The following is a 14,223-nucleotide window of genomic DNA, read 5'->3' on the forward strand; positions in this document are numbered from 1 at the left end:
CTTAAATTGGAAGCGCAGTCTTAGATAACATACACTGAAGATCCCCACTCTGTTCTCCCATACGTACTCACTCTGACCCAGTTTTTTCTATTTGTGGAAATACAGGCAACTCATGTTAAACCATTTCTTGCTACTTGTCTTTGTTGATTCACAGGCTTGCAGTTTTCAAGTATTTGTTCTGGTCGCAAAAACCAGTTTGATATGCAAAGTAAGCACTATCTCACTAACTAATGGTCTCAAATCTAATGCAGTCTCCCTCCCCCTGAGAGTCAGAATTACTGATAACTGTGTAAGGAAAACAATTATCCTCATAGTTCAAGGCATTATACTGGCAGCTGCATTCTTCACCACAAACATGATGTATGAAAAAGCAAACAATATTTACTCCAAATACAGTTTAATGCTGCAAAGTATTACATATTTTCCACAAATATTTGGTAAACAAACTTAAATGGAGATAGAAGAAGCCCCCAACCCCACACCACTCCTTACACAGTACTTCTTGAGTTGTTAATGACTGTGAATTGAGCGTTTGCCACCACTGAAAAATAAGCATCCTTTCTTGAAAAACCTGAAGCTTAACATTAAAGAAATTATGGATATCACATGTTAATATTTACAATACACTCACAGTATTGCATCCCACTAAACAGACTAAAATACTAACTAAACCTAAGCACTAGGAACTAAATCACTTCCTGCTGGCAGTAAAGAAAGGATTCTGGGGCTTTAAAACCTGCAGGCACATATAAATCACTTTATACAGCATATAATGTAATACAGCTCCTTGTGCATTCTCTATCAATCTGTATGATCCAGTGCACAAACCCTTCCATATGCCAATCATATTCTTCTTTGGGTACTAATATTATTTTTAGTGTAGGTGCAATCTGTAAAACTGTGAATCTTGTAAAAAAATGCAATTTTATTTTTTAAAATTAGTGTAGCTATTTTCGGTTATATAAATTAATACTAATTTAATGTAAAGTGCAATAGCTAAATCTAAAAGTGGTAAGCTGCTGCTACAGTGGAATACACCAACAAGTTTTACAGTGAAGCTCTGAACAACACATAGCAATCTTTGTTCACAAAATTTCCCACAAAGGGTAAAAAGGCTAGAGATTAGATAATAAAAATACAGGACATGATTCTTGCCCTGTTATCTGCATTAATTTACTTCTTCAACAGCTGAATGCCCTTCTGAGATTTTTTAAATTACAAAATTACTTCCTTGTGAGCAGTCAGACTCTGCAGAGTAGAAGACAGCAACTGACAGCAGATTAACTAGAGCCCTGTGAGTCAGAGGTGGCTTTCAAGCAAAATATAAAGTAGAAAGGCTCCAGTCATTTTGAATAGTACATTGTGTCTGCAGTTATTAGGTTCCCAAGCAATCCTGAAAATAACTTATTTATCATAACATAATAATTTAGCAAACACTATCAAAAAGTCTTACTCAAAGTAGGACCATGTTAGGCATCAGAAAACTTAGCTGGGTTCCAGCCAGCAATCCTATCTTTATAAGGATCTAATAATAGAACTTCTAATACCTGAGAAGTGTCTGAAGCTGAGCATTTCATAATCGGGGGGAGAGGAAGGAAAAGGAAAAAAAATAGCTGTGTTTCAAAGAGTAACAAACATCACCACATAAATTTTCACAAACAGATTTCATAAAAAATTTTATCACTGTGTGCCAAAAAATAGATGTTTCAAATCTACTAGCAAGTGGTATAAATATGTACTATTCCATTGGAAAGGCTTTATGCTGCTTTTATGATTTGGCAGTCATCTGACAGTAGTCTACTCACCTATTTTGAAGGTCTCAAAAAAAAGTCGTATCTCCACTAACAATTTGCTTCAAGAGTATCAGTATACAACTGATACTCTTCTTGCTTTCTAAGCATAAATTTTAACATAAAAGTTTTAAAGGTTTTTAAACTCTTGAAATTTAATTCAGCCCAAAGTTCTTGCTAAAAGCCACTTTCATAAAGATGATACTGTATAGAGTACATTTTTGCATTGATAAAAAACAAGTATGACATGATACGTGTAGGTAAAAGAGAAAATCATATTTCATGGTCTAATACTAAAAAAGGAAATGACACATTAATAAAAGTGTACATTCAAAGCCTTATCCCACTTAGAGGTCTGATATTAGAGTTCTGAGGAAAGTGAGTAGACCCTTCTTTCTCCAAAACTGCAGCTGTTAGCAGCTACAATTGCTCGTACTTGAAAAACATTCCTGGAATTTGCACAATTTTTTTAAACAGGCCTTGTATTAATTGCTTGCAAGAACTACAGCCATTCCTGAATCTCCACACCAATAACCTTAAAACTGAATGGACCTAAAACATCCTTTGTCTTTACAAAATGAACTGAAAACACCCAGAAAATCAGAATCTTTTGCAAGAATGCAAGACTCAATATCACATTTCATTGCTCACTGAAATCTAGGTCTTCAGCTTGGTTTTTAAGCAGTTACTTACTTTTTTCCTAAGTATAACCAGCAGAGCACTGGACTATTTTTTACATCACTTTGCAATGCATTGGTGAGAAGACAGCTCTTAAATTAGACATGCAGCTAGGCACCTATGAGTTTTTATAGTTTAATCACACTGTCAATCAATGCTGACCTGAGATCTTACTGAAGGTAATGTCCACAATTCTGTGAGCACTTCAATGCCAAATTCAAGACCAAACATGTCTCAAGAGGTAGAGAGGGATTTCTGTAACATTTCTGCAAGAAGGAAATATGCAGCATATAAGTATTCACAGGACAGTGGAAATACAATAAAATCCTTGAACTCTTACCTAGTTTCAGGGACTTCTGTCAGCTCCCTCTGCATTTACACTGCCTAATTGCACTTACAGAGTAATCCAGCTGCAAACTACAGCTTCATCTCCTGTTGTACTTGAGAAAGCAACACTGTATTCTGTGATCCAAAGTGATGCACAGCCTGGTGCCACACCAGGCTGGGAATAGCACGGACTTCGAGCACACTCTTGTGGCCATGTGTAAATGCAGCAAAATCAGAGCTAAGGACACAGGATGGCATGTAGGCATCTTGGACTGCCTTCTTTTGCAAAGAAAGTTACAAAAGAAGTGGATCAAGCACCAAAGGTGACCTACTACAAAAAGATCATTCCTTGATCCTGGTATTTGAAAAGAGCTTTTATCAAGAGAAATGCTACATCAAAAACACAGTGCAAAAAACAAAGAAGCCATTTTGTTACTTTAGTGCTCAAGTGCCCCCATGTTCTTGCTTCCTCTCTCTTCTTCAGAGAGGAATGAACACACTTCCGTTCTCTTCCTATGACACTTGAAGTGCTGCCTATCTTAGGAAGAAGAGAAAATACAACACTAGTAACTTATCATTATATAAATATTGTCTTTGCTGGAATATAAATTGAAAATCCATCCCCATTCCATGGCGTCCAACTTCATGTAATCTTCACAGATGTTTTTTTGTGTGCGCAGAGGAGGGTGACATAGGGAACTCCAATGAATGCCCACCTTTCACTGGGCCAGAACTTTATGACAGGGCCCTGCTCAGGGATCTCAGAGACAGCATCGAAGTAAGCAAAGCAGACACATCCCAGATATGCCGCAAGGCAAATCAAAATGTGCCTGAGAATATATGGCAAGAAAGAAAAAAAAAAAAAAAGGAAGGAAAAAAAGAATCAGTAATATAAATTCAGTAAAGCAATCAACTGTATCATCATACTTTACAATCAGTCTGTCCTTCACCATCTTATCACAAGCCCCCCATAGCATTGCTGTCTGTCCATTGCATGGAGGCAAAGAATATAGAGTGCAAGGAAAACTATAAAACTGTAGTTTATCCCTGGTCTAAATAGGCTCCAGCTTTTTGGCTTCTCTACACTTGTCAGGTATGTGCAGAAATCTGAGATGGCACCTCAAATAAGTAACTATGATTTGCTGAGTGGTAAAAGAGAAAAGGGATCAAAGCCCTCCACTGCTCCTCCACTTCACCATCATTAATTAATCACTAATCCTCATTCATCACGAGGATTACCATCATTATCAATGGCAGTTTAAGTTTTCATAGTCACAGCTATGGTTTTTAGTAACCAGTATGGCAAGGAATTCCGTTACAATTAATGAACCTAGTGGCTTAAGACAATCAGGCCAAAGAGATTCCTAAATCCACCACCCTGAGTAGCACACGACTTGTTATGGGCTTGTAAAATCTTACCATTAATTCTGTCTAGAACTAACCAGAAATAGCCACCAAGCAGCACAGAAGGGTAATGTGATGAGGATGGATCACATTTGAATTAAATTCTGGACTTTATACACAACACGTACCATACACAGTGCAAATAGGGAAAGTTAAATGAGGACCAGATCTCACAAAACACTTTGTCACTGATCCAGCAGAAAAGTGCTAGCATCCACCAAAGACCCGAAAAGAGACCCAGTTTGTATACACGCAGGTTTTCACACCTAAGGAGAAAAACATAAATAGTTATAAAACAATACCAGACACATATCATTATAACAACTCCACTATAAATGTCCTTAACAGATGAACTTCGTTTACAGTAAGTCTGGCTCTAATGCAAGGCGGAGGTGAGGTAACAAAACAAACCTTTTTATCAGTAGCTGTATTTTGGGTATAATCTTAAATCCCATTGTACCAATGGTGGGTAAACATCAAATTATTCCTATACCTAGGGAGGGGTGTAATTAGTGATTAAACAACTAGCCATGCAGCAAATGCTCAGATTTGTTTGTATTTGTACTGTATAAAGACTTCTGTTAATGCTAAGGCATTTATATTCCTCAGTGAGAGGTGCTACAGTTCCCAACAGCACTAAACCATATACCTAAGTAGATACGCATATGAATCAATTTTGTTTATTTGACGGATAAAACAACATCACTGAGATGAGTACTTGCGTGTTCTGACAAAGGAAAGGGTGTGTGTATTAAGAATATGAGGCTTTCCTGGACATGTCTGAAGAAGATAAACATGCAACTGCATCCCATTAAAGATAATAGGTTTGGACTCAAACTTTAAGAACTCCTTTAGTCAGGACCTGACTACCTGAATACCAAGAGGAAAAGGCATTTACCCTGCATGGTTCAAAGAATTCAAGGTTTCAAAGGAAAACTGAAGGCTTACTTACCCAGTGCAAGATCTGCCATAGCAATGGTACAGACTATAATGACAGGTTGGCTCAGTACCACCACCACTGGAAATTATTTTTATAAACTTAAGTCTAGATATCGTAGGGTACTCTGCAAAGGACTACTTTAAAGCAGAAAGATCACACTAAGAAGAGCACAGCCTGCTGATCTCTCCAATACTCCTGTGTTTTCTGAGATCATGATCCGCCCATCAGTTTCTGCAGTAACTGTGCTTCAGACGGGGTGAGGACATACTTGCTGAGGAAGCAGGAGACTGCAAAGCCACAGCTTTTACCACAACAAAGAGATGTAATGCAAATACCACCATGGACATGTAGCTTTTCTTTTATTTCTCAACAGACATGGACACTGACCAGAACTAAAACAGAAGTTGTTAGCTGAAGGTCTAAAAGATAAATTCATGCTGCCCTGATCCTGTAGTACTCTATTCGGAAAGAAACTGAATCCCACAGATCTTGCACTTCTATTTCCCCTTTCGTCTACACAATGCACAGTGTTCCCTGTTTAACAAAAAACAGTTATTCAAATATCAGCATTTTTGCAAACACTTGTGTGCTCCAGTCTTTGCTGGAGTGTCCAGTCCCTTAAATTTGCTATTTAAGGGACACTTAAATACACGCTTCCAGCAGCATTATCTTCTAATGTCTTGAAACCCCCAAAAAAGCATTCCAAGTTTTCTTCAAACCAGTGCAATGTTGATTGATTGAATTTTACACTGGTATCTCCCTTTCTAGCCTAAGGAATATTTTAAACTTTCAACTAGCTTAACCTTCTAGTCAAGGGTATAAAGGAATCTGCAATAATGAAGAAAGGCTCCCCCCACAGTCAGATTTCTAGTAGAAGAATCAAATAATAATGGTCAAACCAGAAACTAAGGTAAACCTTCACTGTTCAAGGCTCAGAAGTCAGCTGAGCAACAATATTCTAGCATCTATCTGCACATGGAAGAAGTTATATTCCTGATGGTAACTCCCTAAATAGCTACTAATTTGATGGGATTATAATCTCAAGGGTTTGGACTAGGAAAATCAAAGGATACACATCCACCTTCCCATTGATACCATCTTCTAGTAAAGCTTTTTCTTTTTTTTTCTAAGAAACACAGGAATGGATTTGTTGTGACAAAAATGAGAATGAAGTTTAAAAATTTCTTTGTCTTTCAAGGACACTTGACTATCTTTTGCTCTTTTGATCACCTCCTACCCACAATACTTCCTAGTCATACACTTTACCAGGCCCACATCTAAGAATGTAATGCTCTTTTGTGACAATGTTATCTCCTCATCAAAGACAAACATTAAGCAGAAAACTTTTGTTTGAAAACACAGTGGTTCTGATTCCCCAGAATTCTGTACAAAATTGACACAGCCTAGAATAGGATTAACAACAAGGAATTTTGGTCTAAAATATGAAAAACTTCAGCATGGAACAGAAGCAACTTCTCCTTTCTTCCCCAAATATTTATTTCACAGAAAAATTTCCACTGCAGACTGCCAGACTTGGATGTGAAATCCCCTCCTGGCTATGGTAGCACAGAATGGAAAAATATCAAACCTTTTAAAAAATGCTTAGTTTTCCCCCTGCAAAAGGGGATGAGATGACTCCTTACCTCTCACTTTACAAGAATGTAACCCTTTACACTTTGAAAGGATCAGCATAGCTTAGAAGTTTTTTATTTGCCTTTTAACTTAGAAATTAATCCACAAATATCAGCAGTATTAAACCATCCCAATGCACAAATAGAGAGGGTCCTATATCACTCCTGGTCTCTTTTTATTCAGCAATTGAAAATGAAGGTCCGTCTGTGTCCTTAATTCTCTCTCTAAAAAAAAAAGACTGGGAAACTCCAGACATTTTAGTAACATATGACTGTCCTAGGGTGACTTTATGATGCTGGATTTCCTCCCAAATCTGTCCCAAACCAGGAGAATGACCCTGCAGAAAGTTTTAAAAAACAAATACCAGTAGGCATACCAATTCCTAGATTTGAAACAACAGTACTCAAACTTAGGAGACACTAGCAATTTGTTCTTTCAAGTTTCTCAGGAGCTCATGCCTGGAAAACTGATACAGAACTGACAGACAATTCACAGACTATCCAATGCTACAACCAGATGTGCCTTTGCTCTGTCAGTAGCTCCTTCGTGCTGTCATCAAAATGAGACACTACCATTATTGTTCCACTACTGACCTTGTCCACAACTAATTTGTGTGCTTTTTCCAAGTGTCTTTGACCACAGAAATACACGGAAAGATGTCTAATGAGAAGACTCATGAACACCTTTACAAAACATTGTTTGGAGGGGCTTCCATTGTATAGCAGTGGCAGATCAGGGTAATGTAGCAAACAGAAAAATCTCTACTCTAAGAGACACAATCAGAATGAAGACATTTTGCTCTAACTCGTTTTGATGGACATATGCAACATATAAGAGCAAGTGTAAGTTTTAAAATCTTTCAGACATTGGAGAAAGACAAGTTGAAATGCTAGTACTCCTCCAGTCCTTTTTGCATTGAGTGTAGAGATTAAAAAAAGTCTCTGGACAGCTGCTGGTATCACTATAACAGAATAACTGTCTAAAACGTGAAAATTTGTCTCAGGTTCTTCTCTATCTGCATTCTAGTTTTATTAGATTTCTACAGCCTTGACTAACACCTATCCTCCAAAATGTAGTGATTAGCCTTATCTTTGTTGCCCTGACTCCATCATATTTTTCATATCAGACAACAAAGTCATGCAAGACTCACAGTACGACTTTGGGAGTTGGAACATCTTCCACATGTGCTTGGGCCTTGCTTCACATTCCCACTAGCATCCAGACTGCAACCATGCCATCACCTCACCCTTATGCACACTATACAGAAAAAATGCTGTCCATAAAGCGAAACCTGGGCCCTAATTTCACAATAAATAAACAAGTTTGAGTTAAATCAGGCTGCAGCAAGAGGTATGTTGCAAGAACACAGAAAATATGTGACCTATTATAATGTCCTAGGAAAAACAAATCCTTGTAAAAATCCTTGTAAAAAAATGTCTGAACTGCCAAGCAAATTTATATTAGATTTGCTCTTGTATGCAGTAGAAGAATTTCTGATCTGTTGTCACAAGCACTAAAGCCAGATCTAGTATATCATCTCACAGTATCCTAAGGATCTGAGAAGGCAACACTGCCTGCATTCAGAAGCATTCTACTTACCTCTTCAACTCAGCAATGAGCAAAGCTGTGCAGGGAACTCCCAGTGTCATTAGCGAGATGTTGTTAATGGCAGGCTTAATGAAGGCCAGGCAGGTGGTAATTCCAGACAGGACACCCACAGCAGCTTTAAATCGGCTCCTGAAAGAATTTATATGGGCAGAAAAACTGCTTTTGATTCAAAACTTTAAATTACTAAACCCAGAAATTTCAACGTTATCTTAATAATGTAACAAAATTTAGGTCTACCTCTACACACAGCACTGTACTTCCTCAGAAATGTTCTGTCTCATCATTCTTCAAGCTTGTAACACGGATTTTTAGAATATTTTCTTATTGCTAATGCCCTAACTTGTAGAGTTATGTTACAGTCTGCTTTACTTTCCTTTATCTCTTTAGAGCCTTCAAAGATACTGAAACTGACATGCTAAGTTAGAACATTTCCTTAATCAACTTCAAAAGGTAAGAAATTCCCAGACTTTTTTATAAGACTAAGATTTGGTATATTCTTAGCAAATACGAAATCACTATTGTGCCCTATGTAGACAGCCTGACAACATTTAAATTAAATATATGTTAACTGTTGTTTAAACTTCAGGTTTGCAATTCAAACAATCCACATTCAGTCCTATAGCTGGGCTATGGCAGGAAGAGGATCACTGCACTGCCTTTTAACTACTGGACCATAGCCTTTTAAAACAATTGTTGTCCAAGGATGGACTTCTATGTTTGAAGGAGGATCTCAATATATTTCTACAGTAACATTCCATGGCCACAAATGTCATTACCTTCACCTAGGCTCATTCCATTTGCCTTTTGCTTTAAAGTGTTTCTTTCTGCTGGAAAGCAACAAGTTACTTAAGTAGGAAGTTCTGATCCAACATGAATGTCTTAATGAATAAATACATCACAAATTTGTCATCATAGATAATAACATTTTCGGCATTGAAAATTCAAAGTGTGATGAGGATGAAGAAAGGGAAGAGTACAGCTGTGAGCACACAGTAGACATAATACTAAAGGATTAGTCAGGCAAAGCAAAAAATTTAAAAGTATTAACTAAATATGTTCTAGGTTAGGGTCTTGTCTTGGATTACAATGTAAGGTATGTGTTCTATCACCACCTATAGCAGCTTCTGATGAGCTGTTAATGGTCAGTCATTTGCAGCAGCTGCCCAATGCACACTCAGCCTAAAGCAGAGCCATCTCTGCTCATAGGCCATCAAAGATTCCCCAGAATGAGTCACAGAATTTGTGAGATGCCCCACCCTGGGGAGAGGTACCTAACATTCCTACCTGTATATAATATGGGACTTGGGATACCACAATACCACCACTGGATTCCCAGAGGACAAGAGCCCTCAATAACCACAACTCCAGAGAAGGACTAGACCTTTCTACAGGATCACTGCTTTGACAAGACCACATCCATCACTCCAATCGGACTGCTGCCACCACCCTGACCAACAGGGTGTCTAGGCATATTCTGACTTTGTCAGTTTGAGCCAGCATTTCTGTACTATCTTCTTCACTGCAAATTTTTTCTGTTAAATGGTAAGTCTGACTTGGAATGGCTCTCAAGGTATTTATGTGGAGTTAATTCCTTCTGCTGGTTTGCTTTCAAATCAACACAGGTTCATTGCCCAGTGTCTGCACACTTCAGAAAGGAATCAAGATCTTCCCTAAAAAGTAACTGTCTTGACACATTCTCTGAGAAGTGGAAGGATACAATAGGAACTTTATTCTCAGTATTTACAGTTTTAGCACAAAGTTAAACAGAAACAGTATTTCACCCCAAAAGTGTTGTTATTCCTTTAGAACCCAATAGTTTAACATCTTGATCCATACTATGAACCTACCCTGCAAAATCAGAAGAAACTAATGGACAAAATGGAACCTCTAGGCATCTGAGGGCTAATTTACAGGATTTACATAAATTACACATAAATTAAGCGCTCTGAATTCTTCACTCGAACTGGACATCTAAGAGTCACACCATAAACCAAAAGACATCAGTAAAGCTTGTTGACAATGTTCTATAATAACACTGCTGTAACATGCAGAATTACTAAATTTAGACCAATGCAACAAAGCCATTAAACCACAGAGAATGATAGAACATGCTGAGTTGGAAGGCACAGATGGATCAACATCTCAAATTTCTAGCCCTGCACAGCACTATCCCCAAGAGTCACACTATGCGCCTCAGAGCAGTCTGAACGCTTCTTGAGCTCTGTCAGGCTGGTGCTGTAACCACTCCCCTGGGAGCTGTTCTGGTTTCCAGCCACCCTCTGGGTGAAGAATCTTTATCTAACATCCAACATAAACCACCCCTGACTCAGCTTCAAGCCATTCCCTCAGGTCCTGTCACTGGTCAGCACAGAGAAGAGACTGGTTCCTGCGCCTTCCCTTCCCCTCATTAGGGTGTTGAAGACTGCAATGAGGTCTCCCCTCAATCTCCTCTTCACCAAAATGAACAAACCAAGTGATCTCAGCCACTTCTCTTACAGCTTCCCCTCCAGATCCTTCACCATCTTCCTTTTCCTCCTTTGGATACTCTCTAACAGTTTGATATATTTCTGATGTTGTGGCACCCAGAACTGCCCCCAGCACTGGAGGTGAGGCTGTCCCAGCTCAGAGCAGAGCAGGACAATCCCCTCCCTTGCCCCGCTGGTGATGCTGTGCCTGATGTCCCCCAGGACAGGGTTGTCCCTCCTGGCTGCCAGGGCGCTGCTGGCTCATGTTCAGCTTTCCATTGACCAGGACCCCCAGGTCCCCTTCCATGGCACTGCTTTCCAGCATCTCATTTCCCAGTCTGTCCAAACATCCAGGGTTGCCCCATCCCAGAATCCAGCACTTTCCCTTGTTGAACCCAGGATCATGATTGCTCTCATTTGTGGAGGCCTCTGCCGTCAAGGGATTTAACAGCTCCTCCCAATTTTGTGTGGTGATTAAACTTAGTATTCCTTCCAGTCCTGGGTCCAAGTGTGGGTAATTCATGAAGACATTGAAGAGAAGTGGGCCATGCACATAGGCTGTATACAGTAATTAAAGGTACACTCTACCCAGTGCAAGTTATTTTGAGGTATAGTCAGTCCAGGCACCAAACTTTTCTCCATGCATTAGCACCTTCTAATCTGGCATACTGTCCAGAAACAAACATACAAACCCCCCAACAATCAAACAAACAAACTCAAAAAATTCCTGCAGAGTAACAGTGAAAGAGGGCAAAAAGCAGCAGCCTTAGCAATCTTCAGAGAGAACAACACTGATGCTGCAATTCAAGCCTCTCCATTACCTCAACCTCTTTACTGCATAAAAGAACAACACAATCCTTTTATAGGGGACAAACCACAACCAAATGATTTAAACTGGCTATAATGTATTTTTTTAAACCTGCAAGGGAAAGAAAAGAATCACTTTACAACAATAGGTTTCTAAATAAACACTTCATTTTGGAATACCTAAACACCATCCTTGACCACTGTTTTAAAAATTCAGATGAACAATCAACTGACTTCCATAGGTTCACTTGTATGTACACTTCAGGATATACAAAAGGAAGACTGAAAGATGGCTTCTCCTAGCTGTAAGTTATATAATAGTCTCCCTAGAATCGACCAGAACAGACAATCACAGAAGCAAGTAATCTCATCTCATCACCTAAAGTTACAGGACACAAATCCCATTCTGAGCAACTGCTGACTCAGGAATTTTGAACAAAATGGGCTGATTGAGATACATGCAACTGGAAGAGAGTGGACTAAGAAAAAATAGCAGTGATAGTGGTAAGGTTGATAACTTGGTGCCATTATGTGTATGTTTAGGTGTTAGCACAAGAAGTTTCAAAAAACATTGAAGTGTACACGTATCATTTTATGATTACCTGTCATTTCGAAAAACTCTAGGCAGGTATCTCCTAGGGAACCACATGGCAAGAGCACACATCAGAACCCAGAGAATGGCCAGCTCATCCAGCATCTGGCCTAAAAAACTGAGGGTGGCGTGAAAATAAACAGATCCAATTCCTGGAAGAATGAATCAAGAGACAGTATTATGAACAGCTGCAGTACTGTAATAGACTGAAACTCCCTGCTTATGCTCAGAACTTCACAGGAAATGGTAGCTACCATTTGATCTAGAAAAGGTTATAAAAACCACCAACTTTACTAAGAGGCAATCCAAGTCATCATATGCTTTTTAATAATGAAGAAAAGTACACTACAAAAGTACGTTACAAAAGTAGCAGCTAAAAATGACAGCTTCTACTAGAAAAGACGTACATGAAGAAACATCAGGTGGAAAAGTGTAAAGCAAAACAAATTAAGAAATGAATGCCAAATGCTGCTTCAGAATTTTCTCAATAGCACAAGAATGGGTAAGACAAAGAAAAAAAGCAGCATCTGATTACTGCTCCACGATACAGATTTACAGGTGGAAATTGTCACACTACCCCAGAGGGCTCTGATCCCCTTGACGTGCCTCCAGGAATGAATAAACTTCAGAATCTCACATCTACATCTTTGTGCTTCTCAGTACAATGAAAACCCTACTCCTCTCTTGAGTTGCACTGGCATTTCAGCTCTCATTTAAGCAAAGAAGGTCAGCACTGATTACTGACTGAGTAAACCCAAGTGTAAAATGTTGTGTGGTTCTTTTTTTTTAGGGTTGAGATTAATGAGCAAGAGACAGTATTCCTGTTTGGAATCAGAGATGTTTATTATTTTTTATCTATGTTTTATTTTCACAAACTGTGAGTCTTTTAGCATACTAACCTAATAAACTAGAAGTGGAGCCTTAGATCTTTTTCTACAAGGTTTTTTAAGTGTAAACCACTCAATTATAAAATGCTAACTAGTTTATTTTTACTTTTAACTCAATAACTAAATACCTGTCTTCCACACTGCAGATTATTCTACTCTATTACACAATATCACCCAAACCCATGAAGAAGGTGAAAAAGCAAGACAAGCTTATGCCCTAAAACTTTCATCTTGCTACATATGTATTACTATATCTCAAAACTTTAAACACTAAATTTTCTGCTATGTGATATAACACACTTTCATTTAAACTACATACTCACATTTTTAGCTCTATCATTTAATTTTGGAAGCTTTTTCTATGGCTTCAGGTTAAATACAGTGTTCTCTTGTGGGTTAGTGTCTGTCAGCAGAGAAAGCCTGAAATTCTCTGTGGGCAGGGTTCTAACACCCAAACACATAAAAAAGAAAGTATGCAAGGAAGGATTGAAAGGGAACAGAACTATGGTCAAAATTCCCACCAAACTGAGTTTGAAAAGGCATTTTCCCTACGGAAACTATGGCTGCTTTGGCTTTAACCAAGTACAAGCAAATTCTTCCACAGATGTCAGGATTGCTTTGTTTTAAAAAACAGTTAAGTACTAGTAGGAAAAACTGGTGTCCTCTCTCAGTTCACACATGAATTGGCAAACGCAGAGTAATCAACTTACCAACCACGACTAGCAGAATCCATATTAAATATATTCCACTGTTGAAGCAGATTGCATACTGACGGAACAAGCACATACATATGGGCGGTAAAACGAAAAACAAGACGTTGCTTATCTAGGAGAAAAAAACAAACAGTCTCACAAAGACAGAAAATAAACAAATCTTAAATATCCATAGGCTTTCTATAATAACATTTTAGCATTCAGTGAAGCCCCAGCTCAACAAATTATGACATCCCTGTTTCTGCCTATGCTTTTGCTTTTTGCAAAAGCATCAGCTTGTTTTGTTTAACGTCATTAAATTAGTAACAGCATAAAAACTTTCAGCCATGTAAAAGGTAGCTAGTTAATTCAAGTCAATTCACAAAGGAGTTTTATTGAGA

The 14,223-nt window shown here is 38.4% G+C and overlaps 1 protein-coding gene across 3 annotated transcripts in view; it reads right to left on the reverse strand.

Moving 5' to 3' along the window:
* The window catches only part of ACER2 (alkaline ceramidase 2), a 50,863-nt gene that overhangs the window by 30,978 nt on the left and 5,662 nt on the right, over nt 1-14,223 (reverse strand). The window contains exons 2-7 of one of the 3 annotated variants that reach the window (XR_009280764.1): nt 13,841-13,955; nt 12,254-12,395; nt 8,371-8,508; nt 4,328-4,465; nt 3,512-3,625; nt 2,631-2,734 (exon numbers count right to left, since the gene is read on the reverse strand). Coding sequence is in view for 2 of the 3 variants with exons in the window: in XM_058865394.1 (XP_058721377.1) it covers nt 3,439-3,625; nt 4,328-4,465; nt 8,371-8,508; nt 12,254-12,395; nt 13,841-13,955 (720 nt within the window). In the remaining variant the exon portion in view is untranslated. Of the gene's footprint in view, nt 1-361; nt 3,626-4,327; nt 4,466-8,370; nt 8,509-12,253; nt 12,396-13,840; nt 13,956-14,223 lie in introns of those variants that run through there. The other 2 variants (XM_058865395.1, XM_058865394.1) reach the window with 2 other exon arrangements.

This window comes from Poecile atricapillus, chromosome Z, assembly GCF_030490865.1.
Source record: "Poecile atricapillus isolate bPoeAtr1 chromosome Z, bPoeAtr1.hap1, whole genome shotgun sequence".
Classification (NCBI taxonomy): Eukaryota; Metazoa; Chordata; class Aves; order Passeriformes; family Paridae; genus Poecile; species Poecile atricapillus.